This window comes from Drosophila arizonae, chromosome 2, assembly GCF_054131065.1.
Source record: "Drosophila arizonae isolate 15081-1271.41 chromosome 2, UAZ_ARI_1.0, whole genome shotgun sequence".
In the NCBI taxonomy this organism is placed as follows: domain Eukaryota; kingdom Metazoa; phylum Arthropoda; class Insecta; order Diptera; family Drosophilidae; genus Drosophila; species Drosophila arizonae.
In genome coordinates this window covers 13,201,026-13,217,567 of record NC_142922.1, presented here as the reverse complement: position 1 = coordinate 13,217,567, position 16,542 = coordinate 13,201,026, and the positions used below count along the sequence as shown (strand labels likewise).

At 34.6% G+C, this 16,542-nt stretch overlaps 1 protein-coding gene across 5 annotated transcripts in view; it reads left to right on the top strand.

Moving 5' to 3' along the window:
- Positions 1–10,216, top strand: part of Nlg4 (Neuroligin 4) — a 57,596-nt gene extending 47,380 nt beyond the window's left edge. For 4 of the 5 annotated variants that reach the window (XM_089466664.1, XM_089466772.1, XM_089466609.1 and 1 more), the window contains exons 12-13: positions 547–1,009; positions 10,074–10,214. In XM_089466664.1, the coding sequence (XP_089322790.1) occupies positions 547–968 (422 nt within the window). In that variant the 3' untranslated portion in view covers positions 969–1,009; positions 10,074–10,214. Of the gene's footprint in view, positions 1–546; positions 1,010–10,073 lie in introns of all 5 variants that reach the window. The other variant, XM_089466814.1, reaches the window with a different exon arrangement.
- Positions 10,217–16,542: the final 6,326 nt, after the last annotated feature.

The window sequence follows — 16,542 nt, the reverse complement described above, 5'->3', positions numbered from 1 at the left end:
AGGGGGTTTGAGGGTTTAGTGTCACATTATTGACATGCGGTCGCAGGGCAAGGGAAAACATCAAAATATTAGCAGCGTCAATAACTGCAGACATTTGCCATTTTTGAACGATGAGTGGAGCGACATGAAGTGTAAACGGGAACAGCAGCAGAGAGCAGGGAAAGGGAGGGAAGTGAAAGCGGTAGCGGGCTAGAGAGGAGAATAACTGGTTGGCAATTGAATGGCATAAAAAGCGGAGCAGAGCCAATGATGTTGTCGATGGCAATGAGGCAACGATGATGACAACGATGACGATGTGTGTTTAATGTTTAACGATGTTTTTGTTGTTGCTGCTGTTGTTCACAAATTGACTTTTGTTCTGGTGCTGGGGCTGCGGCTGTCGCTCTCGCTGTCGCTGTGGCTGTCGCTGTGGCTGAAGCTGTGCCTGTGGCATTCGCTGCTGCTGCTAGCTTCGCCGCTCGTCTACAAACATTTGCTCGATAATATGCCGACATATGCATAACGACATAAGTAGCTTACAAGTTCCCTGCTCTATCTCCATTCCAGAACTACAACAATATCAACAGCAGCAGCAACAGCAGCAGGTTGGTAAACATCAGCCAAACGGGGCAGTGCTGACGGGCATGCAGCCCCACTATATACGTGGTCCACGCCCACCGATGCGTACTGCCTCCTCATCGACAACGACCACCACCAATAGCAGCATCAACTCTGGCATGGGTGCAACCGGGCCCGGTGGCAATATGCTGCTCGATCAGACGCCATCGGGCGGCAGCAGCAGCAGCGGAGTCAGCAGTGCGCCCAGCTCCTCCAAGGGACACATACACGCCCACTCGCACGGTCACATGTCGAGCGCCCACGGCGAGAGCTTAGCCATGAGCTCCACATTGTCGGCGTCCCAGCAACAACAGCAGCAGCAGCAACAGCAGCAAGTGCCACAGGCAGCCATCGACGAGATGCGCGTCTGATAGGTGTCGGTCTTTGAGTTGGACTTATAGTCATCAACGGGGTAAGTTGACCGTAAGCAACAGGCGTCTAGTTGCAGCTGGCATAATTACTGCCACTGCATGTAGGCCAACACAAAGGTGGACGTAAGCTAATATTTAGGCTGACCAGCTTAAGCCGCTGATATACGAGTACTTTAAAGAGTAATCTGGAAAGGCTATGTCTTTTGCCTTAAGTTGAATAATTAATTTTAATTTATTTTGTTTTCTTTTAATTTACATATCATTGAACTGGTAATCTAATTTCAAGCGAAGTGGTTTAATTTCTGATTTTAAACATTGAACAATTTTTTACACATCGAAAATAATATAATAAACAAAATTTTAACAAAGCCTCGACTTCTTTATAGAATCGGTACCATCGTCCTGACACTTCCGTTTCATTGGAAATGTTAGTTTGTGCCCAGATTCAGATTCACTGTGAGCTTCCACAGCGTCGACTGGTTTCTTGTTGAAGTCATACATGATCTCACCTGTCGCACTGATACGCCCGTACTCATATAGGTAATACTTGTTGTCGATTTCACGTATAATGCCAAATCGTAGTCCAACATCCAGAGCTTTGTACAATTGCTCTTCGTTGTATTTGCGCTTCCCTTTGCAATTGATATTCTTGAGAGCTCTTGCCACTATTTTATACAAATGGGTGGGTGGAGTCAGCTCCTTCATGGCCTCAACCAGATAATATCCATATGTGTATTTCGTCATGTTTTTCTTTGATTTGTTAAAAATATGTTTTTGGAGTAGTTTCAGAGTGCGGATATGCCTGTATATCGTAGCTTAAATAGTTGCTAGAAATGTCTATGGTAACTTTATGCTCCTCAATGCTGGGTTTCAAATTTGTCCACATCAGTGAAACTATTACACATATACATATGTATGTCGTGCCGTTACGTTTTTTGCCTTCCATTACAACTGTGCTTACCAACGAGTTCCCGGTTAATTCTTTCACCAAAGCTTCTCACCTCTTCTATAAAAACTTCTATTGCTGGTCACATAGTCTAGTTGATCGAAAGCATAGCGACCCTTTGTGAAAGACATAATTACCACTCTCGCTCACACTTAGCAACAGCCGGGACCACGTTCAGCAACAGCTATAGTTGTCTCCGTCTTAGTGAAAATAAATCGTTTAATTGTCACTAAAATACTAAATCAATCGATCAATACAAACTACCAGTTTTTCCCAACACTATTGCATCAAGAAATCCCCTGGTAACTTCAACAATCGCACCGATACTACATATATACATACAAATATATACATACAAATATATACATACATATATATACATACATATATATACATAAATATACATTCAATACGTTAACCCCATACAATGAAATGGTCTCGGCATTCTTTTAAATATTTCAGCATATTTCATATGCATATATGTATGTTTCGTCGTGCATCTTTAAAATGCCAACTGTGCCGACGAATATGACAAAAACGTTAAGCCCTTATGGTTGGGCAATTGACAAGGTTGACATGAAGGTGGAAAAAAATAAAATGTCCCCTGTGCTGATTAAATATAACAAACGGCATGGCACACGCATGTGGATGCATGGAAATTCTCTTCTTTTATTTCATATAAATGAAAATAAAAGAGATTGAATTGAAATTCCCATACATGCCCTTTACTCAAATGTCACAGCTGCTGACATGGAATAATGTGAAGAGCAACAACAAAAATAAATAAAAAACACAAAAAACGCTTCAGCTAAAAAAAAATCGCAATAAAGTCGTTTAAATAAGGGACAAGTTGACAGCCTAGTCGAATGAACTTTGACATTGCAACAAACCAAAGAATACAAAACAAAAGTTAATGTTTTTCTCAGTTCCTTGTTTTAAATTTTTCCAAATTAATAGGCATACAGCTGAACAAAAATATAACTGTGCCATGCCAAGCAAAATCAAATATGAAAATCATTCGATGATTTCATAAAAATAACTGGATTCAAATTAAAAATTAACAGCGTCTGCTCTTTATAAAACATGTACAAGCAGGTTGTCGGAAGTAAGAATTAAGATGAACTGAAAGGTGGCACTGATTCAGCTCTTAAAAGCATTGACAAAATATGTTCAGCACATACTTCAAATTATTTTAGAATTTTACCAGATTTCAGATTTGCTTTCATATAGCTTAAACATATTAATTTCCAAATAAAAAAGTAATAAAATATGATTAAATGTAAAATAATAAATAATTAAATAAAATAAATAATAGAAATACATATGCTAAATAATTTAAAAAAAAAAAAAAAAAAAAAAAAAAAAAAAAAAAAAACAATTTTTAAATGCAAAAAAAAAAACAAATATTAATAAAATAAATAGTAGAAATTAAAATACATAAAACTAAAATATTATTAATACAATTTGTATATAAATTATAATTATAATATAATAAATTTATCAACATAAATAGCAATAAAAATATTCATACAATAAACAATAGTAATATAAAATATATAAATCTACTATAAATATAAATTGAACTCAATTACATTAGTTTTAGCATTATATATGTATATATACATATAATCCTGATAGCAAACGTTGTAGCTACTAGCTAGTTCATATAAAGAATTTCCTTCTACATAGCTTATTAACTATTTCCACTGAAAAAAATGATAGCGGAAATGCTGAATAAATGAATAAAAATTGGTTTTAAATTCGGTTGCCATCGATACAGAAGACATTTGGCCGATCAAAGCCAGCCAGACGTGCGGTAGTCAATGGGCATATGTCAACCCAGATACCCTAACCGCATGCCACGTTGTCCACTTAAGTTTACCATAGACCGGAAAAGTGGCTGTGCTTGCTGTTCTTGTTGTTGTTGTTGGGCTGGCGGATGCTCAAGTTTGTGCGCTGCCCATTAATTCAGCTGGCATACAATTAAATTTGCATTTCATTCAGCATTTTTTTTGCTTCTTTCTTGCCCCATTTTGCTTACACCTGGCCAAAAGTAGCTGTAGTCCACGCAGCAGCAGCCACCTTCATGACTTTTAGCTGATTAACATTTGCGCTCTTCTCTTTTGCTCTTGTGCTCGGGGAAATGCAATTTTCCTGCCAAAGAAAAAAGCAACAGCAGCAAGTGGCAACCTTTATGTAAATTTACACCCACCATATATGGCGGGTACACACAAATACACAACACACACACACACACACATACACACATAGTGTTGGGTATACTTGTGTACGAGCAGCGGAAACTTTGGACCAGCTCTGCCGAAGTGTATATGTGCTAAGAGCACAATAAACATTAATTTTCCTTATTTCTTACACTTTGTTTCAGCTCTTCCTGTTGCCAGCTGTGCATATTTTGGCACTTGTTTAAATAATGGTCGCTACACAAAGAGCTACTTCCCTGATAAGCATAGAAACAAAAGAAAAAATCTAAAATAGTTACAGTCATTTTTTAGTGGGATGCAAAGGTTTCAAATTGACTAACCAGAAAAAAATATACTATATTGAGAATAAAGTTAAAGCGCTGCCTTTTAATGCAGTTATACATGAGGGAATATATGCTGCCTTATTTATATTCTCACATAGCACTCTTTAAAATTCATATAGTGTTGTATCAATAAACGAAACTAGTTTAATTATAATATTTTTGTATCCATTAAACGTATTTAAACTTTAAATTTAAATTAAATTTATTCATATATAATTCAAATTTTTAAATGAAAATCTTGACACTCCCTTAATTAAACGAGAACACTCAAGAGCATATATGTTTAAAATTTCATACAATATCCTTATATATATATATATAGAGAGAGAGAGCGGGAGAGAGACATTACCCTCCAAAGAGTGATGTCTTTTATTAGAATTTCTTGAGTAATAGCATATGTCTATTGCCATGGCTTCCCACGGCATGTAATCTAAACAATCTCAAGTGTGTTTCGCATATACACTCCATTATGTTGACGTCAATGTCCACCCACAACCCACTTGAGAGCGTCAGAGGGTGCTCGTGAATACCATGTGAGATACTGCACACCAATATACTCATTTCAATTTGTGAACATGTATAAAAATAAAGCTCTCAATGAAATTTATTAACTATGACTCAGAGCTTGCAAATAGGAGTGGACCATTTAATTTTGTACGCTCTATACAAGGCTCTGTTCGTGTATTTTCGGTTTCATTTCTTGTTGAGCGACTTGAGTTGAAATATTCACGTTTCGCTCCTTTCACGAATATCATTTATCATCATCTCTCGATTAACACAGTGAGATTAAGACCAAGTGACTTTAAAAGTTAATGCAAGCGGTTCATATTCACATACAATTACACTTACTCAATTCACTTACGGTATCAATGTGTTTTTAGCGAGAATAGCTCTCGTATTTATCCAAATACATACGCAGCAAACTCTTTGCTCCGCCAATCGGCGATTCGGCTGCTCACTGAATGTTTTCTTAGAGTGTTTAGAAAAGACAGTTATTTGCAGACTCTCTCAGTTCTTATTTGTATATGAATCCCTGGGGTCTGCATACCATGAGCAAAGTCTCTCCAATATGGAAATAGTTAGCGAAATAAAATCATTCTTTTTTGCTTCAACTTCTCTTGAACTATTTTAATACTGCATATATTTTATTAGACAATAATCTTTACTAAATAAGTCAGCGAATATTTCTGAGCATCAATTTCCATTTTTTTTTAATCATATTTTAGTCAGCTCTAATTTAAGCATTTCATTTATCACTTAGTGAAGCTCGCTCCCATTGAAGACACATTTTAATCAAATGTAATTCAACTAAAGCTTAATTGATTTATCAATTGCTATGACTTACCGCAACATCTTCACAATGCAACAACCCCAACCTTAACGTTTATCGAATTCAATTCAAAGGAATTCTATTTTCTGAGTGAATATCAAATAACAAGAAATTCATGCTTGGCCTGTAGCAGCGCTGAATGAGTTTGTTGTCGTCATCAACGTCAATTAGTAGAAAAGATTCATTTCGCATTTCGCTCGCTGTATTTATGCATACATAAATCTGTATAAATAAACGACTTAATTTAAGCTATTTGAATATTTAATATACATAGGTATATATTTAGTTAAGTTAAAGTCTGCAGGCTTGGTGATTAACATTAGAATTTAAATTTATCTAATTAATTCATCTAGAATTATCGTCTTCAAAGCATATCGATTCATTTCAGTCATACAAACAGCAATGCATACTCCAATGCATTAGCTATGTAAATACAAATTAATGTGCATAAGCTATTGTACAAAGGCACATGTATAAATCATATACTCTCATTATAAATTATACATATATTTAATAGCACACACATTTATCGGCCAAAGTTTGTATGAGACTCATAGGAATGTGGTGAAAAGTTTTTTGTAATTTAATTAAAATAAATATATATAATATATATATATACATACATATATAGGTATGTATTTAGCTTGTGTGATAAATGTGTTTGGTAATTAGTGCAAAAGTTTGCAAAGACTTTGGCCGACATGCTAGGTATTAAATGAATGAAAGGAAACAACTCAGCTAACTGGAGTTGCCTGATTAACGTATGCTTATAATAGAATGTCGATTAAATATACGTTACCTTACCCTAAATAGAGGATTATAGTAACAGTGAATTTGTCTAAATTATTGAATAAAGGATTTTCTATAAAATATGTATATATTTTTATTCGTACCTAATGTGATGTAAACAAAATTTAATAATTTTATTATATTGAAAATTGTATCACCGTTTTTTTTTCTTTTATTTTATTTATTTATATTTATTTATTTATTAATATATATATATATATATATATATATATATATATATATATATATATATATATATATATATATATATATATATATATATATATATATATATATATATATATATATACATACATATATATATATATATATATATATATATATATATACATATGTTTGTTTATTTGTTATATACATTTTAAATTAAAATTTACTCCTCGCATATTTTACTTATTCTTTTTAGTTGTGGTTATTTATACATACTTCTATATGAGTATCAGACTTTCTTTTAGGCTCGTTATTTATTTAATTTTTAATATGTACATACAATTTTAAATACTCTATTATTTAATTAATAAAAATAGCCAAGTTACAGCATGCCAATTTTTTTTATTTTAATTAAATCTATTTCGTTCACTCTTCTTAAGCTGCATTGAATGACTTCATCAATTCCAATCTACTTCATTTATAGAAATCAAATAGTTCCTGATCCATTAAGCTGTCTTCATTAAAGTGTCACAAATAAAAGAAATTGATGCCTTTTCTGTTTGAATTCATTGAATATTTTCTTTTCCATTTTGACGAGCTTTCAATTTAATTAAGTCCTATTTTAAATGTATTTATCAAGTCAAGCTAATTACATTTCAATTAAGTTAATTGTAAAAACTTTTCTCAGCTATGTCGGCATGAATTTGCCAAAGAGTTTCTTATTACGGATTCACTGTGAACAGCTTTAAATTGAGCCCATGCCTCTTCCTTAGTCTATGTTCGTTATTCTCTTCACAAGATATGCAAAGTGGCTGCACAAACACGCGTGTAATACGTTAATGATGGTCCACACACTCGCACACACACACACACACACACACGCATGCACATACACATGCAAATGCTGAATATTTTCTTTCCCGTTCCTCAACAATGCACACATTGTAGCTAAGATTTGCATTACGGGCATTGCTCAGTTTTGCAGCTTTTTAGTGTATCTGAAGTCAAGTCTGAGCGCACCGACGAACGCCTACATAGTTTAGCCCCGCCCCTTTCTGCCACCCCTGCTGGCAATCTGCGGCAAATTGTGCGCTCAGTCGTACAGCAGCAGGCCACACCCCAGGAGAGTTGGGAAAGATGCGAGGAGCCGTCGGAAAATGCCATCCTGACAGCAGCAGCAGCAGCAGCGACAGCAGGAGCAGAGGCAGCAGGCGGACAAAACAAAAGGCAGCCGCGCATTCTGTAGCTGCACTTTAGTTTGCACTTTTCGCTTTCTTTGCATAAATTCTCGCGACCAGGCACAAACTGAGTTTACTGTAGTGCAAAAATGAGCACGCACAAAAAAAGAAGGCAGGGCGAGGTGTGGGAGAAGTGGCCAGGAATGGGCGTTGGGGGACAAACTAGATAGATGCATTGCTGTACAAGATTTCCCGTTGAATTTTAAACCAAACACAAAAGCATAATGGAAAACGCCAACAGAGCGCAATGAAGTATGCGATGCAAAGCAGCGCCAAATGGACTAGTTTGCAGATAGAGATATATATATATACACACACACACACATAGACACACAGACATACATACAGATACAAATGCAAGAACAAAGCGTTTCAGGGACAGGCACAAATGAACAGAGTGATGCGATGCTGACTGAGTCTGTGGTTCAGCAGTCGCGTCTTTTGGGTGTGGGCGTGGGCGTGGCAATGGCAGCTCTCAAGGCAACTTGTGCATAAACATAGCTCGTAAACTTTGTGAACAGTGAACAGCATCACACAAACACACAGAGAAGTGGGCCTGCAGCAAAACAGCAAACAATTCAAAGGTCATCGGAGATACCTAAGAGCTGTGCTTATTCAGAGGCTACTTTGCATAGCCCAGTGCTAAATGGCGTCAGCGTTTCATAACTCACAAATTGTTGAAACTTTGACCAAGAAATTTGTCTTAGTTGCCACGACGGCCCTATGAACTATTTATGCATACATATACATGTATATATAGCTGTGTACTTCTGAGTTGGACTCACAGCTAGATATAGCTTTCATTCTTAACTCTCGAGTTATAAAATCAACTTAAACTGAGAAAGTGTATTGAAAATCTGTGATGTGAATATAAATACATATATTTATATAACATATACAAATAATATGCTGTATAATATAATCTGAGGGCCAACTTTGAAAGATGCTAAAAAAAAAATAATAAAAAAAAATAAATAAATAAAAAACTAAATAAATAAATAAATAAATAAATAAAATAAAAAATAAATTTAATATTTAAAATTAAATAATAATAATCATAAATTTAAAAATGTAGTAATTATTATAAAAACAGGATGCCATCATTTAATATGGTATTGAATTACGTCAAACTAAAAACAAATATAAATACTAAATAATAAATATTAATGCAAAACAAAAAAATAAAATTTAAATTAAGTATAAAATAGCTAAATAAAATAAAATTTATAGAAAAGAAAGATGCATTAAGTGAATCCAATATAACAAATAATTTATTGATATTGCCTGTTGACGGAAATTTTCCCAATGGGAGAGAGGGGAGTGTGGGTGAGCTTTTTAGAATATTCAGGAATACTTCGCTTTGAATTATTATCATTATTGAATTGTTTAACATTCTAAATGTTTGTTTTGATGCAATTCAGCAAATATAATTAACAAATGTTTAGGCGTATGTCATATGTATATTTTTGTTTTATTTAGTAATTGAATAATGTGGTACAAAAATCAAATCATCACAATAAGCGAAAATGGTTGCCTTTAATATTCTATGCACACATATTTATTTAGCCATGTAGTTTTATTTATTTTTTTATTATTTTTTTTTTTTTTTTTTTTAGAAATATAATTAATTAGCTGCAGTTTTGATGACCCTTATTAAAATTCGTTTGCCCGTGCTGCAATCGTAGCTAATATTTATTATATTTTTGTATACATATATTTTATTTCTGTTATGTTTTATTCGTTCGTAATTAACGTTTTCACGGAGCCAAACAAATTTTGGAGAGCTGCTGGAGGGTTTGCCATTTGAGTGAGGGTTTGCAATTATACAAAGGCGAAGTCGTTTTGAAGGCTTTTCCCATTGCAAATTAGTGAAATAGGGTATACTAGCTGGAGTGTTTGTTAGGTAGCTTGAACTGCTGAAATACTGTAAACTTACATTGGCAGACCTTAAAGCAAAAGTCTTTACTCTCTAGCCCACAGATGCAAGTCCAAAGCATCTGCTAGCCAGGCATTAACATACTTTAACCACTCTTTTTGCCTAGCACAGATTTTTATACGTATTTCTTTTTGACTTTTCTGCCACTTACAGGTCCATAGAGACTCTACGTGTCGAAACGCCTGAGGAGTTCTATGCCCTCAAAGAGGCGCAAAAACTGAACGGCCCCGATGACAGCCAACTCAATGCAGCACACGGAACAACAGTGACTATGGCACGGCAAGGTGGACAAGGTGGCGGTGGTGGTGTTGGTGGTGGTGTCGGTGGCGTTAGTGCAGTGAATGGCATAGAGCATAAGCTACAGCTGAGGAGACTCAAGTTCAAGCGAGAAATTCACGCTCTGGCGCTCGAGGGCGGGGATGTGGCGCGCGGCTACTGCTCCTGCGATGAACAGTGGACCAACTTGCCCTCGCCCGCATCCACGACCACATCGGCGACTATGTCGCCAACGTTGACGGCTGGAAGTGCCAATGCGAAAGCCTCTGGCGGTGGCAATGGCAACGTCAACGGCAACGGCAACGGCAATGGAAACGGCTACGGCAACGGAAACGGAAACGTGATTGTGAAAATGGCGACATTGAAAAAGCGCGGTTCGGGTGCTAACGCTGCCGGCATTCGCCTGAAGCAGCAGCATCATGTGCGCTTCTCCGACGAGAAAAACTTCTCGGATTAGGCCGAAAAGTACTCGTAAACTACTAGACTGCACCTAAGCTCTGTTTAGATTTAAGACAACATTTTCATAGTTTAAGCAACGGTTGAGAGCTACGAAATAAGCAAAACATAATAGCGGAAAAAAGAGAAACAAAAATGGAAGAAAAACAAAAATTATATCAAATCATTGTTAAGCGAACCATAAGATTGCGGTAGAAAATGTAGTTAAAATATGTCAGTTGATAAGTTACTGTAAATATATATAGTGGAATAGCGGGCGATGTTAGTCAATGTTTAGTTTAGTTAACAATTAGATCCGTTGTGAATTTAATGAATATAAATACATGTATTTGAATATAAAAATATGGCGTGTCTCTCAAGCTACATACATATATAAATCGGAATATTTTATCGTTAAGTGTAGCACACCATTTTTTCTACCATTCAGCAAGAGTAATTAGCTAATATATACAATATATATAAATGTAAACGATAAATGATAATGATGGAAAATTTGGAAAGCACATTGACTTAATCGAAATTGATCAGTGTATATAAAAACAACAAAAAAACAAAAATTAATAATGAAAACTTAAACTAAAATGTGGTATTATTTACTTCAAGTAAAAAAAAAAAAAAGAAAAAAAAAACAGAAAGAGAAACGCAAAATGAATATTAAAAAATTCCAAATGCAGACAATTAAAGTATTAAACAAAAGCTCAGCGCAAACTGCATTCAATTCATGTAATAATAAAATTATAATAAATCAAAGCAAATGAATAGTTCATTATTTAATGAGAAAACAAAAACTGTCTCATTCAAAAGCATAAAAACAAAGTTTTTTTTTAGCGTTTTCAAGCTGTGTTTAATTGATTTATGATTCGCTCTAATTTGAACTTCAATAACAGGCAATCAATTTAGCAGGCTCTACATATATTTATCTACCTTTTTTGCTTGGCAATTAATTTATAAATATTAAAAATATATGAACAAAAAAATTGATTAAAGTCAAATTAATTATATTATATAAAATGTGCTTAAAACACATTTCGAGTGTTTAGTCTGTATAATGAATTAATTTTAAATGTTTTATTGCATTTCTTTTGTTATACTCATTCACGAAAGTGAAATGAGTATATTGCGTGCAATGTCTACATTTCTGTCCGTCTGAGATTCTGTTCTGGCTCTAGATATAGATCTCCAATTGCAGGCGTGGCAAATCGGGATTAGAGCTTGAGAAAATTTAACGACTAAATTACTGTTAACTTCCTTTATTCCCATCAAAAACATTGAAAGTGTGGCCAATTTTTGGCCATGAATGAGTATTCCACAGTCGGTAACGCCCGACTGCGACATTCATGATTGTTTTCTCTCTATTTTTTTGTAACTTTATAAATTAACTTTTCTTGTTTGCTCATATACATATACATACATGAAACTAACGGTAACAAAAAAGAGCTTAGTTTTAATCACTCAAAATTAATATTTTAATTTACATTTCATTCGCTTGTTCTATTACTTTCAATTAAAATGAAAATAAAATGAAAAAATATATATAAATATATATATATATTTATAAATGTACTTACGGCAAAATTTATAATCGTCTAGTTACAAATATAACAAATTTATAATGTTAAGTCCTAATAATGAAACGTAAACCCAAAATAAAGAATTAATAAAAAAAAAAAAAGTGCATCAAATAAACAAATGAAACGAACGAGTATTTATTAATGAATTAATATTATTCAACTTAAATTTTTAAGATTTACTTTACTTTTCAGGCTAAAAAAAAAAAAATCTCTCTTATGTGGGAATTTAGCTAAAACTATATACCTGATCCTGCGAGCCAGAAATCTTCAAGTTAATTTGCCAAGATAACAAAAGATCATCTTCATATTTATATTTATATTTACTTTATAAAATGAAAATATCGTCGATTACTCCTGTCTATCATCCTAAGTCCTGGCCTTGTGTTTTGCTCTAATTTGCATTGAGCAGTAAGCCGATCATATAGAAGGAATTACTCATGAGGACATATGGTCGACAACTTTGGGGAACGGCTAACGATACCAATATCACAGTAACAATTAATTGTAAGGCATGAGAGATCCCCTTGTACTTGCTCTCCCTCTACCTGAGTACAGTAAATCAGCTGTTCTTTGTATTGATAAAGCTGCACATTGCGAATGGTATAAATTGCATAATAATTAATGAAATAGGCTATACTTAGGTCAGCTTGGTATTGTAGTTAATGTTTACGAAAGATAGCCAATGAGAAGAGACAGACAACAAACAAACAGATCAAGGAATTTATCTATATTATACATAAATAATAGAGCTAAGTTCTTTGATATTACTAACGAGATACTAATATGTCATCTGGCTAAACTATAGCTAAAGCTTATAGTTAATTATAATGTAATACTATTCTATATACCATGTGGCTATGATAATACTAATTATCATATTGATAATAAAATCAACTCTCAATTTTCTTATGCGTGTCCTTCTTTAAATAGGATATACATATAGATAACATAAAGTCTAAATTGGATGTATTCATAAAGCAGTTATCTAAATGAAGCTGACCTTAACTCTTTAATAGTCTGTAGTTCCTTATTAAGGTCTTGCCTCTGCGACCTATTTAAGAAAAAATGCAAAACTTTTGATTATATCCGCTGCCATCAGGACTTCAGTTGAGTTTCTCGAAAAACAAGTCTATAAATCAAATGTTTTATAGTCAAAATGAAAATATCATAACAATAATCCTTTCAATCAAAACCTTGACGTCATTATTCGCCACAGCACTCGGCCAGGCGATGTCCTCATTGACACATCAGAGCGGGCAGGACATACTGATAGAGCGAAAGAGAGAGAGAGAGAGAGAGAGAGAGAATGCATAAAGCCTGTAAGACCATAAATTTCGTCCATTGCCACGCCCAACTAAAAGGGCTCAGGCATGATTTTATTTTAAATGTTTTCGTTTATTCATTCGCTGCTTTTCGTTCTGTTTTGCAATTTTAATAGCTGCTTTTTATGGCCAGCTCGCAGCTCTCGGCTCGCAGCATGCAGCGGTTATTAAATAAAGTTTTATGTGCCCAATAAAACAATGGGTAGCAGCATGAGTTGGCAATTGTGGGGAGGAGGGAGAGGGGCATACGAGATAGGTGCATGTGTTGCATGCCTTTCAAGGTTGCCAAGGGCATGGCAACCATTATTGAGCCGAGTTCAGCTGGCGAATGCAAACATGCCTTAAAAGTTGAATCTCGGCTAATGCCTGGCGGGAAATGCCTTTGCCTTAGCTCAGTGGACAGCCATGGAGCTGCCGTAGCCGCAGCAGCCCCAGTCAGTTGATGTTTGTCCAAAACTATTCCAATTAAATTGCCCGCTAACAAAAAATGCAATTTAAGCATATACATACATATATACATATACACTGTATGTATATGTATATAGAAAACACTTTAAATGGCCCACTGTTTGTTATTGTTGCTGTCTCTTTGGCCCTCAGCCCAAAGGCTTTGCTGATTAGTTTGTTGTTGCTGTTGCATGCGACATGACCAAAGAGACTACGAACATTATTATGTTAGCTCTCCCATTTTTCGCTTGCCCACTGAACCCTCAAAGGCAGGCAAATTACAGGGTATAATCAAATTAAAGCAGTGTATGCAACAGACCTTGAAGTACTCAAGCTTATAACTAATAACAATAATAATGAAATAAGAGCAAAGTAATAAATTGAGCACAGATTTAGATTTAAATGATTAAATGTCCCCATATATATGAAAGTTTCATTTTCTTTTAGCTCTTGGTGAGGCATACAAATTCCTTAAAATATTATCAAATATATTTCTAATTTATGTTACATTATCAATATACAGAGTATTAGCTAGTCGAACACACACACTCTCTCTCTCTCTCTCTCTCTCTCTCTCTCTCTCTCGGCGTCTGCTTTACATGTTATTTGTTGCTGTTTTTATATATTTTTTTTTCTCTTTTTTTGTTGAAAGTTAAGCTCTGCCAAAGCTAAAGTTTTATGCGCAAATTTCATTACATATTTAAATTGTGTTGATGTAAGAGTATGTGTATGTGTGCGTGTGTGTGTCTGTGTGTTACACATACTCATACACTCTCACATGCTTGCTTGCAGGCATAATTAATTTAAAATTAAACACACTTGAAATATGTTGAGCCATTTTAATGGATGCTCCGCATCTAAAATAAAGTTGCAATTTTACGTTTTTCAACACTTGTTATTGTTATTGTTGTTACTGTTTACTTTGTTATATAATTTAACAACGTTTTTCATGTTTATGTTGCCATTTTTTTTAAGGTATTCATTATTGCGATTGCTTGTCATCTTTGTGAATGAGTTTCGCCCATAGCAAATAAAAAATCAACAAGAATTAATGCTGCTCTCGGGTGCGAATGACTGCATAATACTCGCTCACGCTTTAAGAGAACTTCAATTTGTTTATAGATTAAGGAAGCCGTCAAGCTTGGAATTCATGGCCCTAAGAACTATGAAAGATGTATATACATATATTTGATGTTAACCAATATCTCAATCAACGGATATACCCGTATGACATTTTTCAATTATTTATAATAATGTTTAACATTTATTTCAATTAAAATTAAACATTGTTTACATTTAATTTACATCAGCATCAATATTTTAAATATAATTAAATAAATAGAGAAGGCGACTGCAATTTTATGCCAGGCATTGTTTACTCTTTAGGTACTTTTCCCTATTTTTCTCTCTTTTATAAATAAGTTTCCCAAAAAGGTAATGGAAAAATTGAATATATCTGACTAACTAAAAAATAATTAATATCGATTCAATGTATATCTCATAAAATGAATTGAATCATACAAGCTGTTAATTCTCCGTCTCTCTCCCCCTATTTGCCTCATCCACTTTTACTCTTTTCCTCTATATCAATGTCACTTACATCATTCCTTCCCTTTTGCTAAATTTATCACTCTCTGCCTTCCTCTCTCTCTGTCTCTCTCTCTCTCTGTATCTTTCTCTCTTTCTGTCTCTCTCTATCTCTCTGCCTGTATCTCTCTCTATCTCTCTGCCTGTCTCTCTCTCTCTCTCTTTATTTGTATCTCACTCACACTTCTGGCTTCCCTTCTCTCTTTCTACCTTTATCTATTTCTATCTATCTATCTATTTCTGGTTTCCTCTGTCCCTCCCTATCTGTCTCACTCTATAACTCTCTGTCTCTATCTCTCCTATTCTCCCTATCTCTCTGTCGCTCATCTACCTTTGTATCCCTCGTTCCATATCTCTCTCATGTTCTCAAGTCATCCTATATTATGTCTCTCTCTCTCTCTCTTTCTCTATTGCTATCTTTGTTTTGATTAATTTTCATTGCAAGTTTTTGTGATTTGCCGACTTAACGTATTACGCAATCATTTTGTGAATTTTGAAAATTCAACTAATTAGCAGATATACCGTAATTTTGATGAGCCGACTTATAGGGGAACTCGTTAGTTCTTAATATGAGTTTTTTACGATTGGATAAAAGCGCTCTCCCCCTATTCCTATCTCTCCCTCTCCCTCCCTCTCTCTCTCTCTCTCTCTCTCTCTTTGCCTCTCGCTCGCGCTCCCGATCTGTTGGGCACACACACAAGCTGACACTTAGGACCTTTTTATTCTAAATGTTTTATTGTTGGAAATTTTCCAAATTACTTTTTATGAGAATTATGCAAAAACATTGTCGTTGCCATTGTAAATGACACGCATAAAAAGTTGACGACAGGTGTAGCAAATTATGATTATTATTTTAAATACCAAGTCGGGATACCAAACTCCTACTATCTACATACCCACACACATACCCACACACACACACATGAATACCCCTAGCCAGCCATCAATTTGCTTTTGTGTTTG